This window comes from Equus przewalskii, chromosome 18 (genome assembly GCF_037783145.1).
Source record: "Equus przewalskii isolate Varuska chromosome 18, EquPr2, whole genome shotgun sequence".
Lineage (NCBI taxonomy): Eukaryota > Metazoa > Chordata > Mammalia > Perissodactyla > Equidae > Equus > Equus przewalskii.
The window spans coordinates 23503491-23526027 of NC_091848.1; the positions used below are offsets into that span (position 1 = coordinate 23503491).

The 22537-nt window shown below is 39.6% G+C and overlaps 1 protein-coding gene across 8 annotated transcripts in view; it reads right to left on the bottom strand.

Annotated features, from left to right (window-relative positions):
• The window catches only part of MCF2L2 (MCF.2 cell line derived transforming sequence-like 2), a 240526-nt gene that overhangs the window by 149794 nt on the left and 68195 nt on the right, over positions 1–22537 (bottom strand). For all 8 annotated transcript variants that reach the window (XM_070583232.1, XM_070583235.1, XM_070583233.1 and 5 more), the window contains 2 exons: positions 5018–5108; positions 2522–2641 (listed from right to left, as the gene is read on the bottom strand). In XM_070583232.1, coding sequence (XP_070439333.1) covers positions 2522–2641; positions 5018–5108 — 211 coding nt within the window. The remainder of the gene's footprint in view (positions 1–2521; positions 2642–5017; positions 5109–22537) is intronic.

Sequence of the window (22537 nt, forward strand, 5' to 3'; positions counted from 1 at the left end):
GTTCCAGGCAAGAATTATCAATGGATATTAAATACAAAGAGACATTTTTGAGGAGCAGGATATTTGTATGGTCTTTAAGTGTCTCTCCAAAGATTTCCCTGCAAGGGAAAACATTATAATACATTTGAGAAATTGGACAATGCCTTGATCAGAGGACCACAATTAACATCACCAATGAGGGGCAGATGAACATGGTGTGTCTCCACATGTGACACCCTGAGAAGGAAATGACATCACTTAAGTATATTCCAGTTGGGAATGCATAACCCAAATTGAACCCTAAGAAACCATCATACAAGCCCCAAATGAGGTGTTGTTTTTTTTTAAGGGACTATATTATTCAAAAATACTAATGTCATAAAAGACAAAGAAAGGCTGTGGAAATGTTTTAGATTAGAGACTAAAGAGATATGACAACTAAATGCACTATCTGATCCTAGACTGGATCCTGTACGTACGCACACACATCTATTATGTATACGTAGAATACATGTATTTCTATGTGTATATTTATCTCTTTCTATATATATATAGATGTAATACATATTATATATATGTAACATATACTATATATACATAATACATATTATACATATGTAACATATATATACTATATAGAGAGATAAATATACATATTATAATATATAATAGAGAGGAAGAATTGCATACATCTATAGAGGTGTATGATAATGTATAGAGAGAAGCAAATGAAGGTAAAATATTGACAATAAGTGAATGAATCTGGGTAAAGGGCATGGAATGTTCTTTGTACTATTCTCTTTTTTTTAAGATTTTATTTTTCCTTTTTCTCCCCAAAGCCCCCCAGTACATAGTTGTGTATTTTTAGTTGTGGGTCCTTCTAGTTGTGGCATGTGGGATGCCGCCTCAGCATGGCTTGATGAGCGGTGCCACGTCCGCACCCAGGGTTCGAACCGATGAAACCCTGGGCCGCCGAAGCGGAGAGCACAAACTCAAACACTCGGCCATGGGGCCGGCCCCCTGTACTATTCTTATTCTTTGAATTTTTCTGAGTATGAAATTATTTTCAACTAAAGAAAAAATAAAACCAAAATACATATTAGAAACTTTTCTATATCACGATAGATTTATCATTTATTTTTGTTTTTCATTTTTCAATTCAGATATAATTTACATCAATAGAATGTACAGATTTCAAAAGTATAGTTCGATTCATTTTTACAAATATATACACATGTAACACCATTGAATCAAGAGATAGAACATCTCCTCAGAAAGTTCCCTTCCAGTCGATCTCACTACCCCTCACCCCAACAGCAGCCACTGTTTTAATTTTCTATCATAGCTTAGTTTTGACTCTTCTCGAACTTTATATAAAAAGAATCGCAGAGAATATGCTCTTTAGTATCTAGCTTCTTTCTTTCAAGAGAATATTTTTGACGTGTGTCCATGTTGTTGCACACATCAGTACTTTACTCCTTTTTATTGCTTAATGTTATCCCATTATATGAATATGCCACAATTTCTTTATCCAGTCACCTCTTGATGGACATTCTTGTACAAGGCTTTTTGTGGACATGTGTTTTCATTTCTCTTGGATGGTAGGTGTATGTTTAACTTTATGAGAAACTGCCAACTGTTTCCATTGTGGCTGTACGATACCTTACCACTTTTGATGGCTGCAAAGTATTTCATTGATTGGGTAGACCATAGTTTATTTAACCAGTCCCCTCTCATTGGACATTGAGTTGTTGCCAATCATTTATTATGACAAACAATTTGGCAATGAATATCACTGTATATGCAGCTTTGTGCACGTGTGAGGAAGTATCTGTAGAATAATTTTTATAGGAAGGTCAAAGAGTGTGCACATTTTAATTTTTGATAAATACTGCCAATTAGTCCTTCACATTGATCAATACCAACTTTATTCCTATTCAGCAAAGTATGAAAGTGCCTGTTTCCCCCACATCTCTGTCAAAGTTATACGTAAAATTTTTAATTTTATCGCTTTAATTTGTTATGAGTATCACAGTGTTTGTTTTTATTTTTACTGTACTGTTGCTTATATTTATGTCACCCTCCTATTTTAGACCCTTATTTTCTTTCATCTGTGCCATTACAATTTCTCTTCCTCCTTCAATCTCTTTCTACAGTCTTGGACACCACCTTCAGAATTATATAACTCCAGTACCACTTTATCCAAGTCACTCCCCAACTCAAAACCTTCACTGGATCTCCATTGCCCTGAATAAAATCCAGACCCTTTATCCTTATCCTTAAAGAGCTGTTTCATGTTTCCTACCTTTTCTTCCAAAAGATTATCCCATATGTACTCCAACAAGAATCAGGCTTCCCCATGGACCTCACATAAAGTGTGTATTTCCTGCTTCCATGTCCTTACACATGCTATTCCCTCTGCCCAAATGCCCTCCTCTCCCTCTCTACCTCTGGAGTCCTATCGTCCTTAGAAACCCAGCTCAAATGCCATCTTCTATACATGCCCTAACCAAACAGAGACAAGATGAAAGGTCACGCTTACCGGCACTTTCATTTTAAATTCATCTCGATAGTATTTGATGCCAATGTCAGTGAAAGTCCTCTGGAGAAAGCAAGATGGACGAAGGATGAATATGAGCTGCAAGTTTCCTGGGAATGCTACCTAGAAGGATCACAAAAAGCGTCAGGGCAAACGTCACATCCATTGGTCTCCTCTTGCCCAAGATCACAGATGACAAAGCTAAAGTGGACACCATGGATGCCAAAGAATTAGAATATATTTCATACAATTTCAGAGCTGAAAGAGATCCCAGAGGTCAGAAAACTCAAACTCCTCCTTAAAAACCAAACCAAACAAAAAAACTAAACAAACAAAAAATGTTACTGATTATAAAAATAATTCATACTCTCTATAGAAAAATTGAGAAACTAATAATAAAAGTACACATTAGAAAAAGAAAATCACCCATAATCTCATAGCCATTTTTAATATTTCAATCTAATTACTTACAGGCTATTTTCTCTGATTAAATATCTTTATCATGGTTAAATTCATACTATATAAATATTTTGTAACCTGCTTCTTCACTTAATATTATACCATGAGCTTTTATGATTTAAAATTTAAAATTCTTTGGAATTATTATTTTTCATGGGTGCACAATTTATTTTACCAACCCCTTATTGCTAGTGACTTAGGTTTTTCCATATTTTTACTATTATAAGTAACACTGAAATAAACATCTTTCTCCACGTTTTAGAACACTTTCTTAGAATAGCTTCCTAAAAGAATTACTGTCAAAGACTTAGTATTTTAAGGGTTCTTGATGCATATTATTGCCAGGTTGCTTTCAGGAAGCATGACCCTCATCTTGAGATAAGGTCCTGAGAAATGAGATAAGTAGATTCATATAACAACTTAGTGGCAAAGTTGGGAATCCAAGTCTCCCATTGCTCATGGCTTTCCATTCTTCCCATGGTTCCCAAAAGCAACTTCCTGATGTGCTTGCTAAAAAACATAATCTTGTCTTTGCTGTGAAATATTCTGATTTATTAAGACTGGGATGAAGTCCACGTTTCTGTATTTTCGACAAGCACATGAAGAGATTCTGATTGGTAGCCAAGTTTTGAGATGCCCAAACTACAGTATCTTTTATGCATGAAGTGATCAACATAATTCTTGGACAAATTAGGCTCAGGCATCAAAATTATTCAACTATTGTCTATGGAGCCTGGGAAACCATAATTCTCCAGAGGCCAGTCCTCTGAAATAGTCATGGGCATTGTCAAGTGTCTAAACCCTCAGGGCATCAACTGTCATGGCAGTCATCCGAAAAATAAATCCTGTAACCAAAACTAAAGCAAAGGGACAAAACAATCCATGCACAAAGGGAAGGAGTCTTCGCTTCCCCCATCTTTGAAATGCAAGCTCCTAAACAGAAGAACTTCGCATTTTGTTATGCTATGACAGGACATGTGAGCTGAGACACTATTTGTGTATCTGGCTGAGGCTCTAAAATGATTGGAGAGAGACTCTGTGTGTGTGCATGTCTGTATGTGTGACTGCCTCTGTAAGTAGGTACAAGTGAGGCTTTAAATGTCTCTTTCCCATCGCAGCCTCCACACGCACTACCACCCCACCATATCCCATCCTCTTCAGCCAGTGCCAACTGCCCCAGGGAGCCTGTGCTTTGGTGGAAATGCTGGTGTGGCCAGCCCTGAGGTGTCTCTGCCCGCCCATGTGGCTGGGATCCCCAGTTTGAGGTCCCTGCAGAGAAAGGATACATCTACTTGCTGAAAGGCAACACACAGGGATCAAAATCAGAACAAGTAGATGGAAAAGGAAACCCATCCAAGATTGTTTGGATAACCTAATGTCAAAAGCAAGCACATAGCATATCATTTTGTCTGGTTTGCCAGTGTCCTTCTAATATGTGAAAAAATAATTTGCATACTGAAATGACTGTCTTACATTGGGTGACCCCCAAAGCAAACCCTAAGACAAGGATTTGGATATAAAGAGTTTATGGAGGAGGTATTTCCAGGAAACACAGAGAGGGAATGGAGGTGGGAGGGAGGCTGAGATAGTGAAGGCTAGAAAGCCAATGTACTAAGGAGAGAGGACTGATGTAGGCAAGAAGGGCTGAGACTCTCTGGGATGCTGTGTGGAACATAGCTCAGAATTGTCCCACTGAGGGGTGTGGAAGCTGGGGTATTTATCCACCAACTCCCACAACTCAATAGTTGCAGGTCACTCCTGGGGCATTAACTTCCCAGCACTCTCTACCTGCCCCTCTTCAGTGACCAGAGAGGTCAATAATGTAGGGAGACTCAGGAAGCCTTTGACACACTCAGGAATTGTCTGCAATGACCTTCAGGTGGCAGAGGGGATAGGGACGTGACACAACAGCCTCTGCTAGAAAGACCTCCCCAAAATTTGGCATAAAATATTTGCCTTTTCCCCATGACTCTGATATGAAATGATTGATTAGACTATTTAAATTACTTTTATAATAATAGGAGAAAAAGAAATATTTACAGCTATTCGTGTCAAAGAAGCTTTCACGGAGCTCCACTTGTCCCTTCGTCTGTCGATAACAATGATGAATCCGATGCTGGCAGCCTCCACACTGCAAAAAAGGGTGGTCAGGATCAGAGGTCAGGTGAGACACATGGGTTCTGGGTGGCTCCCTCAGCAGAACACATTCTGAGCCTCTGTGGCACTCCAGGCTCACGAGTAAACACGCTGCATGGCACAAGGGAATAACTGGGTCTGACTTTCCTAACAAAGGAACCAACTTCTTCTCCTCATCTCAGCCTGGTAGCCTTAACAAAACAGAAATACCTGGTGTCTCATATCCTCTCAAGGGCTCTGTTTATGGCTGGCAAATGTATGAAACACCCAAGGAGCAGACATGCTCAAACCTAAAGGAAGATGCACACATCAGTTGAGCATCACACATCCCAGTGCAGGCAGAGGACCTCAAGGTTGAGCTCTGCCATCTATCCACCCTGAAGACTAACATTCTTGGAGCTATCAATATGCTTCTCTAGGAGTGAGTCCTAGAAGTGTTCAGAAATAATATGTCCATGGAAAAACAACCCCCTTTCAGTGCCTAGTATAAACAGCCAACAAACCATATGCACAAGAAGATACCATCTTCATTAAGAACAAAAGGAAGCTGTTAAGTTCCCTTTAAGTCCCCACAAAATTCTCCCCAAATTCTTTTAAACTAACGTCCTAAAAGGGAAAATATTTTTTTCTCTCTCTCTTTGGGAGGAACTATGGTATAAAGGAAAGAGCAAAGGCTTTGGAATCTAGTTCAAATAGTGCTGCCACTTTCCGGCACTGAGATACTGGGGAGACCACCTAACTCTCTAGAGCTCAGTTTCCTTATCTGTAAAATGAGAACAATACCACCAATAGCGAAGTGGCTAAAAGCACAAATTCTGAAGCCAGTCTGCCTAGGTTTGAAACCTGTACTCTACCATTTATATATTGTGTATTTTAGGGCAAAATTTACTCAGCCTCTATAGTTTCTGAGACTCCTCATCTGTAAAGTAGGAACAATGATAGTACACAGTGAGGGCCTGCCTGGTGGTGCAGTGGTTCAGTTCCTGCGCTCTGCTTCAGTGGCCCCAGGATTCACTGGTTCAGACCCCAGGAAGAGGAATGCACCGCTTAGCAAGCCACGCTGTGGCAGGTGTCCCACAAACAAAGTAGAGGAAGATAGGCATGGTTGTTAGCTCAGGGCCAATCTTCCTCAAAAAATAAATAAATAAATAAAATTTTTTAAAACTAGTACATATCTACGGGGTTGGTGTGAGGATTAAGTGAGTATGTATGGTACAGATGTATAAATTCCTCAGAAAAGTGCTGGCACTTGGTAACACTGTATAAGTATTATTATGATGATTTCTTATGTGCTTTTCATGGAGATTAAAGGAGAACAAGTACATAAAAAGTAGTTGGCTTATAGTAAACTTGAATAATTCTTTAATATTAGGTAAAAGGTGAGCTTTACCATAAAAAGTGTCTGTATGTGAATAAGACAAGTTCTAAGAAAACTTTTCATGAAAGCATAAGTAGCTGATGTGAAGTAAGCAATACTGGGCCAACCCATTATCCTAGTTCCACAATGACCCAGGGTCTCTCACTGGGGACATTTTCCAGACCAGGCCATAGTGCAAGGAGGGGTGATCTGACTGGGTAGAAGAGGAAGAGATTGGAGATTATAAATGCAAAAGTGGCCAGGATTTGAGCGGAGTGGCTGTCAAGAAGGGAAGCCTCAGACAGTCCTCATGGAAATTCCCTTTTAAGGCTTAGCTAACTCCTGGGCCCCACAATTTTGGGTGAGACTCCAAGAGGCTGACCTACTCCAAGTGGCTACACATGTGATAACTAATGAGAAATTATGAAGCTTGCCTCATTCTGGGGAGAGACAACTGGTGTTTTGGCCCAGCCAGAGTAGACAGACTTTGATGAATACCCTGGGCATTCAGGTGAAACTCTATACTTAGGTGGAAAGGCCATGCTCTAGGATAAATGAAACACCATAGGACTTGTTATAGGATTAAGGCTACACTCTAGGACGAAGGACAAAATGGAAATGGACTTGCCCTAAGAAAATCTAAAACCAGGCCTCAAAAAGAGCAAGGCACTCTACCAGTAATTTAACTGCCTGTCAGATCAAAACTTAATACTGTTTGTAAGTAGATAAGCCTCTACAAAATATCATCTATGATATCCAGCATAAAGTTAAAAATTAATAGAAATGCAAAGAGGAGTGACATCAGCATCATGGCAGAGTGAACTTGCCCAGGACTCTCTCCCCTCCAACATACAACAAAATGGAGCAACCATATTCCAAAAGAAAATATCCTAAAAGCACAAAAACCTTGCAGAGACACGCAGCCACATGACGGAGGTTGGAGAGGCTGGAGCCCCCCTCGGAGGAGCTGGAACATGGTAAGAGAGAATTTTGCTCCCTCTCCTAAAGACTGCAGTCACTGCCATGGGAGGCTCTGAGAGGGAAGGAGTGGGAGAGGGGTCGCATATCTGTGGGATCACCAAGGACTCCCTAAGGCCCTAGCAGCCTAGAGGGAAGCCCTCTAACAGGGCGAAAGCTTTTGCGTGGTGTGGCCTGATCAAGCCAAGACTCCAGGAGACCAGATAGCGAGAGCTGATCAGGAAACCTGGGACTGCACGCAGGAGAAAGCGCCACCCCCCAACCCAGATGGCGCCATCTTGGCTGAAGGCAGAGGGCTCAAAACACATGGCTTTCAACCCCCACCCAGTAGTGATAGGCTGTAACTACAACCGAATAATATCAGAATGGGAAAGACCCGTCCTTCTACCATGAAGCAATTCATCAAATCTCCAGACTAGAGAGAAAACAACAAGCACCCAGAACTCAATCCTGAGGACACAGAAATATGTAAACTAAACAATTAAATCAAAATAGCTATCATCAAAAAACTCAATTAGGTAAAAGAGATTATAGAGAAACAATTCAATGAGTTCAGGAGTTACTTCACAAAAGAGATTGAAACTATTAAGAAGAATCAATCAGAAATATTAGAGATGAAAGACACAATGGAAGAGATAAAACAAAATATGGATTCCCTGAATGCTTGTGTGGACATCATAGAGGAATGAATTAGCATAATCGAAGATAGACATGTTGAAATGCTCCAGACAGAGGACGAGAGAGAACTAAGACTAAAAAGAAATGAAGAAAGTCTCTGAGAAATATCTGACTCAATGAGGAAATGTAACATAAGAATTATAGGTATTCAAGAAGGTAAAGAGAAAGAGAATGGAGAAGAAAGCACATTCAAAGAAATAATATCAGAGAATCTAGGGAATGAGAGGGAAATATGTGTGGAGGAAACTTCCAGATCTCCTAGATTTGTTAATGTAAAAAGACCTACTGCAAGGCATATAGTAGTAAAACTGGCAAAAATGAATGACAAAGAAAGAATACTAAGGGCAGCAAGGCAGAAGAAAATAACCTACAAAGGAACTCCTATCAGATTTTCAGCAGATTTCTCTGCAGAAACCTTACAAGCTAGGAGAGAATGGAATGACATATTCAAAATTTTAAAACATAAAAATCTTCAGCCAAGAATATTGTATACAACAAAAATATCCTTCAGATATGAAGGAGAAGTTAAATCTTTCCTAGACAAACAAAAGCTAAGGCACTTCGTAGCCATGAGACCCCCCCCACTACAAGAAATCCCCAAGAAGGCCCTCATACCCGAAAAAAGAAAAAAAGGGCAAAAGGGGTCACAAAACACAAAGTAAGGAGACAAATAGGTAGACAGAATCAGAATGGGATAGCAAACATTCAACTACAGCATTAGGCTAAAGGGAAAGACAACACCAGAAACAAAGACAATCTTGACACTTTAACCACAAAGTCATAACACAAGTTGAAATAAGACATGAGAAAAATAACTTAGGAGGGGAGGAGGAAAGGGACTGAATCAGTTTAGACTAAGGAAATAAGAGGCCATCAGAAAATGGACTATCTTACATACAAGATTCTTGTCTTTTCTTTTAAAGATTTTATTTTTCCTTTTTTCTCCCCAAAGCCCCCCAGTATATAGTTGTGTATTTTGAGTTGTGGGTCCTTCTAGTTGTGGCATGTGGTATGCCACCTCAGCATGGCCTGATGAGCAGTACCATGTCAGCACCCAGGATTCGAACTGGCAAAACCCTGGGCTGCCACAGAAGAGTGCATGAACTTAACCACTTGGCCACAAAGCCACCCCTACACTACTCCACTTAAAAGGAAAATAGTGTCAGAGTGAAAACACTGATTACAAGAGACAGTGATTACACTTTAACCATAAGGACAGAGATAGATTGAAAGAAAAAGGACAGTAAAGCATATACCATCCAATCACTAATCATAAGAAAGCCAGTGTGGCTATATTAATACTAGAAAAAGTAGTGTTCAAGACAAGGAGCATTGCCAGAGATAAATGATTTATAAAGACAAGAGGGTCAGTTTATCAGGAAGACATAACTATCCTAAACATGTACGTATGCAGTAACATTGCTTCAAAATACATTAATCAAAAAGTGACAGAACTAAAAGAAAAATAGATAAATCCTCAATCAAAGTTAGAGATTTTAACACTTCTCTCTTAGTAACTGATAGAACAAGCAGCCAAAAAATCAGTAAGGATACAGAACCTGACTTGGAAGATTCAACATCCAAGAACTGCAGAACACACATTCCTTTCAAATGCACATGGGACATTTATCAAAACAGTCCATTACCCTAGGCCATAGAGTAAATCTCAACAAATTTTAAAGAACTGCAATCATACAGGGTGTATTTCTGATCACTGAGGAATTAAATTGCAACTCGATTATTCTTCCATTTTCTGATTCATTTCTCTTTTTTTTGTTTATAATTTCCTTCAGGTTTAATTGCCATTCTCTTTTTTTAACTTCTTAAGGTGGAATGTTAGATGATTGATTTAAAACGTTTTCTCTCTTTTAATACAAGTATTTAAATCTACAATTTCCTCCTAAACACTGCTGTAGCTACTTCGCATAAATGTTGATATATTGTTTTTGTTATTGTTCAGCTAAAAATGTTTTCTAATTTCCTTTGTGATTTCTTCTTTAGTCTATGGATTATTTAGAGGTGGCTGTTTAGATTGCAAGTATTTTGCAATTTTTCTAATCAATAGTGATAAAAGTCAAAATGGTGGTTTCTTTGGTGGAGGGAGGTAAAGAAATGAGAGAGTAGGGGTGCAGATATTGATGGAAAAGAAGCAAAAGGGAACCTTTGCAGAAATGTTCTTTACTCTGATCTGGGTGGTTGTTACATGGTATATAAACAGGTAAACGTTCATCAAGCTATATAGTTGAGATTTGTATACATTACTATATGTAAATTATAACTCAGTTTAAAAACCCAAACAATTAAGTAAATTCAAATTGTGAAAAAGGAAAAATATTATAAAATTTAAAAACAAATATCCATACTTATGGGGTGCCCAATACACGTGAGGCTGATCAAAGAGGATACAAGAATGAGCAAAACAGTTCCGTAGTACAGCAGAAGCAAACGGACTTTAATAACAACAATGATAATTTTAGATAACAATAGCTACTATGTATTGAGTTCCTATCGTTTGTCAGGCATATTTATTTTTTATCTCACAATCTTAGGAAAGATGATGTTATCTCCATTTTACAGATAAAGAAACAAAGGCTGATAGAAATAAAATAACTTGCTTGATATCACACTAGCAAAACTGGATTTCAGTCTCAGCTCTCTGATACTGATGTTCATGCCTTTAAAAACCCCATCCCATGGCTCCCCTTCAATTTTTTCTCACAGCAGATATACTTGTACCTTGCGGCAGTTTTATTTTGCATATGTTGCTGTTACTAGTGTTTTCTTTTCTTGTTTCTTTAAACCAAATAATCAGTGGAGAATGTTCTAAGGGAGCATCTGGGGCTCTTAAACAAGGTGGAGCCGGGAGAGGAATATAGCATATAGTACATAAACACAGGCTGTTCTTTGATCTACGAAATAAGCAGCTGCCAGCATATATGGCCTCCCCGGCCACACTGAGGGCAAATGCCCCTCACAGCAAGGCTCTTGTTAGCTCCATCCATGCTCCAAGAACAGAGCATCTGGGTAAACAGAGTGGGACCTGCTGGGAAAATACCTGTATACATAAAGGGCTGTGTCTCCTGACACAATTGTGTACAGGCCACAGTTCAGGAAGAAGAGATAATGAATCACAACAATGATTTTGAATATACTTCCCATAAAGTACATATTCTAAACAATGTGCAGTAATATCAACAACTGGGGGCGGGGGGTCCATTCTATCCGGTGCAACAGAAGGGTCAAAACCTCAACTAAACCGAATGCACAGGAAATGGAGTTTCTGAACCATGTATTTCTTTAAGTAACACTTGGCTGTTTTAATCTCTATTGTTCTCTTAACACTATTGTTCTTTTTGATCTCTATTGTTCTTTTCAGGGTCCTATGATGTGCTAGACACCTGCATAAATGTTATTTAATAAAATCCTCACAACCAGGTTGGTGATAATATTTCCACTTTATAGATGAGGAAACGAATCCTCAGAGATGTTTAAAAAATAATAATTACTTGCCGAAAGTCACACACTATGTGCAGAGTTAAGATTCAGTTGAAGTGGTCAGACTCTGAGACCAATGCTCATGACACAAAATCCATACTCTCTTGGTCTGGAAGATATTTTAACACTATATTCCCACATTTTCCAATCTTAGTAACTCTTCCATAACAAACAGAATTGAATTTTTGATGAGTCAAACCTGTCATTTAGAATATGACTAAATATAAATATGTAAGTGTAAGATGTGTTCTGACCACAAAATACCACAGCAGTTCTGTGGTGGATGTGGCATTTACTTTCTCACTTAGGCTCTCATGCTAATATACTTTCCTATGATTTACCTTTTTCGGTAACCTAGGTATAGAAAATATTTTGGTTAACTGAAATTTTGCTGGATTGCTATAAGAACTGAGTCAAACGTAGGGTGACCAACCATCCCAGTTTGTCCAGACCTGAGTAGTTTCCTGGGCACAGGAGTGTTGTTAGGGCCACTCACGTAAACAGTAATCTTTACTATACATATTAAAGATTTTGTTCTTATTATTGTTAAACTAAATCAGGGTATAGGGCCTTGCTCTGGTCTCTGACGCATATCTAATACAACAAAGACTATCAGGAACTAAGATCAGATGTCTGCCCTACCCGGAGACCAGTCCCTATATAACTGGCCTGTTGTCTTTGTTCTGTAAGATGGCTCTTTTGGATGTTAGTCCCCCCATCTTCTGATTTGCCAGCTTATTGCTTAATAAATGCCCTTTCTCCCCTACCACCTTGCCTCTCGACTGTTGGCTTGTCCTGTGGCAGGTAGAAGAACTCTCTTTCGGCGCTAACACTTTCAGTGCTAAAACATGGACGGTCTCAGGAAAACCGGGACAGTTGGCAACCTTAATTCAAATGTCTAATTCCAAGCTCTAATACAACTTTCTCTGGCATACTGCCTATGGGGCTTCTTACTGGAGGAAATCAAACTACTTTTTAGGACTATTTATGTTTGTTGACTGTTACACTTTGATCTTAAGTAGTCTTAGGAATTGCCTTCTGAATGATAGTGCTCAAAGTTGTTCCTGGTATAGAAGTAAGAATGATTAGCCTATGCTTTTTGTTTTTTTAAAAAAAATATTCTTCAGGGCCGGTCTGGTAGCGCAGTGGTTAAGTTTGCACATTCCACTTCTCGGTGGCCCAGGGTTCACCGTTCAGATCCCAGGTGCGGACATGGCACCGCTTGGCAAGCCATGCTGTGGTTGGAGTCCCACATATAAAGTAGAGGAAGATGGGCATGGATGTTAGCTCAGGGCCAGTCTTCCTCAGCAAAAAGAGGAGGATTGGCAGTAGTTAGCTCAGGGCTAATCTTCCTCAAAAGAAAAAAAAAATTCTTCTAATTCAGAAGTAAAGATTTCATAATGTTTTCCAGTCTTACAGCATTGTCTTGACATCCTCATGTGCAAAATGGTGGGCTGACACAAGCTCATCTTAAACACTTCTTCCAACTTTAACATTCAATGACTCTCTAATTCTATAAAGTGACTTCAAGTCCCTAGAGACCACAGAGGTATTCCTACAAATTCAGTTGATAATTTTTATAGAGTTCGGAAGACATTATAAGGTAATCTCAAATTAAGGATGGAATACATAGGGGACAATTTAATCTCTTGAATACTTCAGAATCTTCCTCATATCTTCCTTCTCTTCTCAAACCTAAAACCTCACCTTACCTTACCTTTTGATATATTCTTTGATGCTTCATCCAGAGTGGAAAGTTACTTCCCATTTTTTCTGTAGGAAAATTAAAGTCTTTATTTAGAATGGACTGAAGGCTGTGACTCCAGTGTCCTCCTTGATGATAACGGCAATTCCTTGCCCAATCCAATGAGGAGAACCAGATGTGCTCCTGCTGCACAGAAAAGCCAGCAAAGAACAGTGCTCTGAGGAACAGCAATGGTTCTTGGGTGAGAGAAGGACGGAGAATCTATAGAACAACCAATGGCAATGCACCCCTCTCCCCTTTGTGGATCCTGATTCAAACAAACAAAGAAAAAAAGATAAAAAGATAAAATAAAAAAAGATAATTGGAGAAATTTAAAAACTGCATTATTTGGTGATATTAAGGTATATCGCACAATGTGATAATGGTATTATCATGTTATAGAAGGAGTCTCTCTCTCTCTCTCTTTTTTTTTTTTTTTTTTTTGCTGAGGAAGATTCACCCTGAGCTAAGATTTGTTGCTAATCTTCCTCTTTTTGTATGTGAGCTGCCACCACAGAATGGCCACTGACAGATGAGTGGTGTAGGTTCATGCCTGGAAACTGAACCCAGGCCTCTGAAGCAGAGTGCGCTGAACTTGAGCACCAGGCCACCGGGGCTGGCCAAGAATCTGTCTTCTAGAAATACATACTGAAACATTTACAGATGAAATGATACAATATCTGCTTCAAGATAATGGTAGGAGAGAATGTAGGTAGAGCTACAAATGAAACACAATTGTCCATGAATTGATAATTGTTGAAGTTGGGTCTTAGAAACTTAGATGTTTATTATACGAGTCTTCTGAATTTGCATATGTTTAAATTTTTCTATAATTTCTTTACAAATTTTAAAGATTTTTTAAAAAAACAAATGCTCTTGGGTTTTGTTTGTTTGTTTGTTTTGTGAGGAAGATTGGCCCTGAGCTAACATCTGTGCCAACCTTCCTCTATTTTATGTGGGATGCCGCCACAGTGTGGCTTGCCGAGCGGTACTAGGTCCAAGCCAAGGATCTGAACCTGTGAACCCTGGGCCACCAAAGCAGAGTGCACAAACTTAACCACTATGCCACCGGGCAGGCCCCCCCCCCCTTAGATTTTTTATGAGCAAAAAATCTAGAGTTATAGTAGGCTTAAAACTTTAGGAATCAACTCTACTCACTCACAGAATAGGCAATACTTCCCCTTTATAGGAGAAAGGAACAGGTCAATGACTTAGTTCAGCCCCTTGACAATGAAGGAATCCCCTTGTACATCCATGCAAGATGCCCATCCAGCTCCAGTAGACACATTGAATAACGGGATCTGTTGCCTCTAAGCCAATGTAATTCTCTGCCAGGCAGAGAATAAGGTGGCCTTGCCCTAAATTCAAATAGTCCCTCCTTTATAGCTTCCACGTGTCAAATTCCATTCCCCCGACCATTTATTTTAATGGGAAGAGAAACAGGTATGATGAACAATAATGTATCTGTAAGCCTGAAAACCCATCACGAATGAGTAAATATATGAATAAATTACATTCCTGGGTTTTTTTTTTTTTTATTGTACATACAGACATAAAATAAAATGCAGTTGTTTAAAGTATCGGCATAAAATGCTTCTAGTGGTCTTATGGACCCCATCCCCTCCACAAAAACACCCCACCACAACTTTCTTTAAATGATGCTCATTTCTAGAATATACATTAAATATTTAAAAACGGAAAAAACTAAGGGATCCTTTGGGGGAAGCAAAGATAGATAATGTCACTAGAAAAGGATCAGATCTTTTTGGGATTGTGGCTATGAATGAATTCCTCATTCGAATGATGCTGAAAACAGAGGGGAAAAAACACTCGAGGGCTCCTTAGTGGCCCTCCAAAACACTCTCAGTCTCGAAGCAGGTGGGGACAGAGAACAGGAGAGGCAGAGTAATTAACTACAGAGTCACATACAATAATGTATCTCAAATTTGAATGTCCTCATCAATCACCTGAGGATCTCCTTAAAACACCAATTCCGATTCAAGAAGCCTGGCATAAAGCCCCAGGTTCTGCATTTCTCATGTTGGGGAGCAAAATCTGCCACCTCAAAATCTGTCTCTTTGGGAGGGATTAATTTAGGCTGATTATTTTTAAAACAGAAGACTCTGGGAAGTTTTCTTGTTAACTCCCCTTTAATTGCCTAAAAGAATTTAGATAAAGGGCCTTTTCCCAGAATGGAGCTATCACCAGAGAGATCTACAAAGAATATGGGCTAGGTACGGTGGTGGAGATCAGAGTCTGCTCTGTGTCACATTGTCTCTGCACAGCCCAGCAAACATTTGTTTACCAAACACTTGCTTTTTCATCTCCATGTGAATGGCCTTCCTCCCTTTGAAGTCCCAAACCACTACCCTATTCTTCCTAGCTTGAGTTGGCATATAAGCCTCAACTGCCCAATTTGTCCTTGAGCCCCCCATATTCTCGTGGAACCCTCATACGTATGAAATTAAATTGGATTTTTCTTACGTTAATCTGTGACACGTCAGTTTTATTCTTAGGGCAGCCAGAAGTACCTAGAATGGTAGAGGAAATTTCTTCCTCCCCAAAACTAACAAGCTTCCAGGTGATGTCCAGTGTATGGACCAACATTGGAGTTGCTTAGGCAGTTGTGAACAGAGAGCAGCTGGGTGTAGCAATTGTCCCCCCATCTGTAGGAGTGAGAGTGCCTTCCTTTACAAAGTAAATTGGCTTAGAGAGAGCCTATGAGTTTTGAAGCTGGGGAGAAGGCAGAGCAGACCTTGAAGAAACTCCAGCCCTCAGAAGAGAAGACTACAAAAGGAGGACTATGAAAGGAGGTCTTTCTAGAAGTAAATTAACTAAAAAACTATGCCTCCAGGGCAAAATCCTCTACTATGAAAAATAAGGTCCTGCCTACTCCTTAGCCTAGCAGACTAAAGGGAAATCTGTTTACAGGATCTACCCGCTGTTGCAGAGTCAGACGGCCTCATTCTCCTCCAATTCAAGGGCAAGGACTTTGGTTAAACAGACTGACCCAAATGCAAAGGAAACACAAGCCAGATAATCATACTAACAATATAACCCTCATTCATAAATATGAAAAGGTAACCAAAGGCCTTCTGAAATGAATAAAACCAAAGCATCAAAGAGAAAGATTGAGGTGAACAAACAGAACAACCAGCCTGGAAACAGAAATAATGAAAGAAACAGAAAAGAACTTTTATATATTTTCTAGTTAGTAATCTCAGACTCTTGAAAGGATACTGCATCCATAATACAAAAACAGCCTGCTATGAAAAGGAAGCAGTGAAAGAATGAGTGATGCCTGTGATGGCCTGAATGTTTGTGTCCTCCCAAAATTCTTATATTGAAATCCTAACCCCCAAGCAATGATATTAGGAAGTGGGGCTTTGGGGAGGTTATCAGGTCATGAGGGTGGAACCCTCAGGAATGGGATTAGGGCCCTTATAAAAGAAACTCCACAGAGCTCTTTCACCCTCTTCCCACCATGCGAGGATACAGGTTGGTAGTCTGCCACCTGGGAGAGGTTTCGCACTAGAACCTGACCACACCCGCACCCTGATGTCAGACTTCCAGCCTCTAGAACTGTGAGAAATAAATTTCTGTTGTTTATAAGCCACCCAGTCTATGGTACTTTGTTAGAGTAGAACTAAGACAATGACAAAATCTAAAAATTTATGAGTTTACAAAAAAGAACAGACATGGCTGTTGACAAAATTAGTAATCTGAAATTAAAAGTTTATCATAAATGATAAAGAGAGGGACTTCTGGGTCACTGAGCAAAATTGGAATATTTACATATCCTCTAAAAACTATACAGATCAACGAAAAGAATAAAAACTGAGCTACACGAATCCCATGTCTTGAGCATAAGTAGAAGACAGAGAACACTACAAACCTCAAATTACTTGTAAACAGATTAAAAAAAAAAAAAAAAGACATCAATATCTAGCAGAGCTATTTCTTGAGCTCCTGCTACAAGCCTTTGCAGAGAGCTAGAATATGACAGTTAATTTTCATGTGTCAACTTGACTGGATCATGGATGTCCAGATATCTGGCTAAACATTATTTCTAGGTGTGCCTATGAAGATGTTTCCAGAAGAGATTAGCATTTGAACTGGTAGAGTAAAGTGGATTGCCCTCCCCAGCATCGTGGACATCATCCAATCCATTGAGGGCCTGAATAGAACAAAAATGTAGAGGAAGAGAGGATTCGTTCTCTCTCTGACTGTTGAGCTGGGACACTGATCTTCTCATGCCCTCAATCCTCCTCATTCTCAGGCCCTCAGACTCAGACTGGAATCTACAACACTGGTTCTCTGGCGTTCAGGCCTTTGAGCAATACAGCCAGCCTAGGCCTCCAGTTTGCAGAGGGCAGATTGTGGGACTTCTTAGCCTCCATAATTGCATGAATCAATACCTTATAATAAATCTCTCTTTCTAATATACATATTAGATAAACATATATATCCATCCCACTGGTTTTGTTTCTCTGGAGAACCCTGACTAATACAGATTTGGGTACCAGGAATGGTTCCAGAAGAAAAGAATTTTAAGGGTGAGTTTTCTGAATTGGTTCTGAGGTTTATGGAATTGATACTGAAGCTCTTAATCTCAAATTTGTGTGCCCAATGCACAGTAAGCCAATCACTGAGATACTGGCGTTTGGAGATGAAGAAAGGTTTATTCGAATTGGCCAAAACAAGGAGAGAGGATAGGTTTGCTCAAATCTGCCTTAACAAGAGAAGAAAGCAGGGGGTTTTATAGAGCTAAGGGGCTTGGGAGGTGGAACTTCAGAGAAACAAAGAGTAATGGTGAAGTTACTTTAAGTTTTCTTTCACTCCAGCTAAGTCCTTAGGCAATCTGACTTGTGGGTGTCAACGGCAGCTGGAGGCTGGTTATCTGGTGATTGGAAATTTCTTGAAGGCGTTCTTTTACTTCTGCAAAACAAGTGCATAAATCCTTGTGACTCTTGAGTCATCCCTCAGGTTAAAGCAGAAAACAGCAAATTGAAAAGATTAACTTTTCGTCTATGTCTGTATTGGGAACAAGGTTAAAAGATAATCTTATTGAATACTTACAGTAACCCTCATGTACCTGGCTTCAGAATTGGCTCTCCAATCTCATTAGATTTAAAGACACCAATGACTCTATTTCCAGTGTAAAGAAAGCATTGATAGTCCATGGTGTGATCTGGCAGTAGAGATACACAAAATATGTCCATCCGATACTCTGAATCAACCACTTATAAAAAGCAAGGAGCTGGGTGACTGTCTATATGATATTTTCAAACATATATAGAAAACTAACAAAAATAATAAGCTTGGCTGGTTGTTCCTAATGTGTCTGGACAAAGTGGTGAAAGGAAATAATGAACTCAGGGATATGAATTGGTGACAAATTTGGGAAAGAAGTATAAAGGATAGACCTCTCTGAATGGGGGGAGGGGGAAGTGAAGATATTTGTGTCGCATGTGAATGTTTACCAAAGGGTGACCTCAGCAGAGGAGGATTTTAATAATCAAGTGGACAGGATGACCTGTTCTGTGGATGCCAGTCAGCCTCTTCCTAAGCCACACCTGTCATTGCCCAATGGGCTCATGAACAAAGTGGCCACTGTGGCAGGACAGAAGCAGCATTTTGTTCTCACTGGGATAGACACTTATTCTGGATATGTGTTTGCCTTCCCTGTATACAATGCTTCTGCCAAAACTACTATCCATGAACTTATAGAATGCCTTATCCACCATCAAGTTATTCCATACAGCATTGCTTCTGATCAAGGAACTCACTTCACAGTGAAAGAAGTGCAGCAACAGGCCGATGCTCATGGAATTCACTGGTCTTACCATGCTGCCCACCATCCTGAAGCAACTGGTTTGATAGAACAGTGAAATAGCCACTTGAAAACACAATTGCAGCACCACCTGGGTGCCAATACCTTTTGGGGCTTGGGCGAGGTTCTCCAGAAGGCTGTATATGCAATGAATCAGTGTTGGATATATGGTGTTTTTCTCCCATAGTCAAGATTCACAGGTTCAGGAATCAAGGGGTGAAAATGGGAGTGTCACCACTTACTATTACTCTCAGTGACCCACTAGCAAAATTTTGCTTCCTGTACCCATGACCTTATCCCCTGCTGGCCTAGACGTCTTAGTTCCGAAGCAATGAACACTTCCACCAGGAGACACAATGATTCCATTGAACTAAAAGTGAAGAGTGCCACTTGGCCACTTTGAATTCCTCATGCCTCTGGATCAACAGGCAAAGAAGAAAGTTATGGGGCTGGCGGGGTGATTGATCCTGACTACAAAGGGGAAATTGGACTGTGACTCCACAATGGAGGTACGGAAGAGTATGTCTGGATTACAGAAGATCCCTTAGGGCACCTCTTAGTATCACCATACGCTGTCATTAAGGTAAATGGAAAACTACAACACCTGATCCAGGCAGGACTACTAATGACACAGACCCTTCAGGAATGAAGGTTTGGGTCACCCCAGCAGGTAAACAACCATGATTGGCCAAGGTGCTTGATCAAGACAAAGGAAATATAGAAGGAATAGTAGAAAAAGATAATTACCAATACCAGCTATGACCACATGACCAGTTACAGAAACAAGGACTATAATTGTCATGAGTATTCTTCCACAGAACATATATGTTTGGTGAGGAAGATTCGCCCTGAGCTAATATCCATTGCCAATCTTCCTCTTTTTTCTTTTTTTCACTTGAGGAAAATTAGCCCTAATCTAACATCTGTGCCAATCCTTCTATTTTGTATGTAGGATGCCTCCACAGCACAGCTGATGAGTGGAGTAGGTCCATGCCTGGGATCTGAACCTGCAAATCCAGGCCACCAAAGCGGAGAGTGTGGAACTTCAACCACTCAGCCACAGGGCTGGTCCAGAACATGTAAATTTGTATGTGTACACATATAGATCAAATATCTGTTTCTTCTCTCTCTTATTCCCTTATCATGTAACAAAATGGATTGATTTCATACCGTACCACTTAAGTATTGTTAATTTTACATCACAGTATTTAAGTTATAGGATATCAAAAAGAAGAGTAAACGTCACTCAAGGACTTTACCTCCTCTTTGGGTGAAGGGGTTAATGTGTTTTCAATTATACACACAATACTTGTATCATGTTAAGCAGAATTATGACCTTGTTATTGTCTTTTATGACCTTGCATTGTTATTTGTAGGTTAAGTATGGTTTAAGGAGATGCATGTAAGTGTCAAGTTGACAAAAGGTGGACTTGTGATAGTTAATGTGAGCATACAACTTGACAGGATCATGGATGTCCGGATATCTGGTTAAACATTACTTCTGGGTGCTCCTGTGAGGGTGTTTCCAGATGATTAGCACTTGCACTGGCAGAGCAAAGCAGATTGCTCTCCTGATTGGGTAGGCATCATCCAATCCACTGAGGATCCAAATAGAATAAAAATGGGGAGGAAGGGAGGATTCGCTCTCTTTCTGTCTGACTGTTGATCTGAGACATCTATCTCTTTCCCTCAGTGCTCCTGGTTCTCAGGCCTTCAGAGTTGCATTGGAATCCACAACAACATCAGCTCTCTGGCTCCTCAAACTACATAACTGGCCTTCTTGGGTCTCCTGTTTGGAGAGGGCAGATTGTGGGATTTCTCAATCTCCACAACCGCATGAGCCAGTACTTTATAATAAATCTCTTTATATATATGTTCAGAGTTCTCCAGAGAAACAAGATCAATAAGATATATATATAGATATATAAGAGGAGATTTATTATAGGATTTGGCTGATGTAGTTATAGAGGCCAAGAAGTCCCACGATCTGCCATCTGCAAGCTGGAGAACCAGGAAAGCTGGTGGTGTAATTTTAACCTGAGTCCAAGGCTGGAGAATGGAGGGGCTGATGGTCTAAATCTTGATCTGAGTCCAAAGGCTCAAGAACCAGAACCACAGATGTCCAAGGGTGGGAGAAGATGGATGTCTCACCTCAAGCAGAGAGAGAATTCACCCTTCCTCCACCTTTTTGTTCTATTAAAAAGGTTGGATGATGTCCACCCACACTGGGGAGGACTATCTGCTTTACTCAGTTTATTAACTAAAATGGTAATGTATTCCAGAAGCACTCTCACAGACACATCCAGAAATATGTTTTACCAGCTATCCAGGCATCCCTTACCCCAGTCAAGTTGACACATAAAATTAACCATCACATATATATCCTATTAATTCTGTTTCTCTGAAGAATCCTAATTAATACATAGGAAGTGTCAAGAGAAGAAGGGATTGAGATAAATCCACTCCCAGAAAAAAAAAAAGTACACCCTAAGTGCAAAGAAACTGAAAAAAGAGTCCCAGGACATCAGGGCACTGACTAGAGAAGGACTCAACGAGGCAGTCTTGGGAAGACAAAGCTTCTTGGGAGAGAAAAGGAAATGAAAGGAGGGGTGGTGACTGTGTGGTAAAGGCAAAAAGAAGCAAGAGGTAAAATTAGCATCCTACTAAACCAAAAAAAAATCAAGGATACAAACCCTTCCCCTAACCTCCAAAAGTATATTTTTAAGGGCATTGATAAAAGAAAGTATAATTTAACTTTACTAACGAAAGATGACATTCTTGAACTGGAAATTTTGTAAATATCCCAAACCACCAAACCTGTCCACTAATTGCAAAGATGCAAGAAGGATTCATCTATACAGAGCTACTATAAATGGGAAAAATAGAAAATAAGAATGAAAATCTTTCTATCTTCAAGAGAATGAGAAGATAGGCCACAAACTGGAAGAAAATATTTGCTAAAAATGTATTTGAAGAACTGTTATCCAAAATATAAAAAGAACTCGATTAAAAACTAGGCAAAAAAACAAAACAGACACCTCACCTAAGAAGGTATACAGATGGAAACTAAGCATTTAAAAAGATGTTTAACAATATATATCATTAGGGAATTGCAAATTAAAACCACAATGTAATACCACTACACATCTATTAGAACAGCCCAAATCCGAAATACTGATAATACCAAATGCTGGCAAGAAATGTGGAGCAACAAGAACTCTCTCATTCATTGCTGGTGGGTATTCAAAATGGTACAGTCACTTTAGAAGACAGTTTGGCAGTTTCTTACAAAACTAGACATACTCGTACCATATGATCCAGCATGTACGCTCCTTGGTA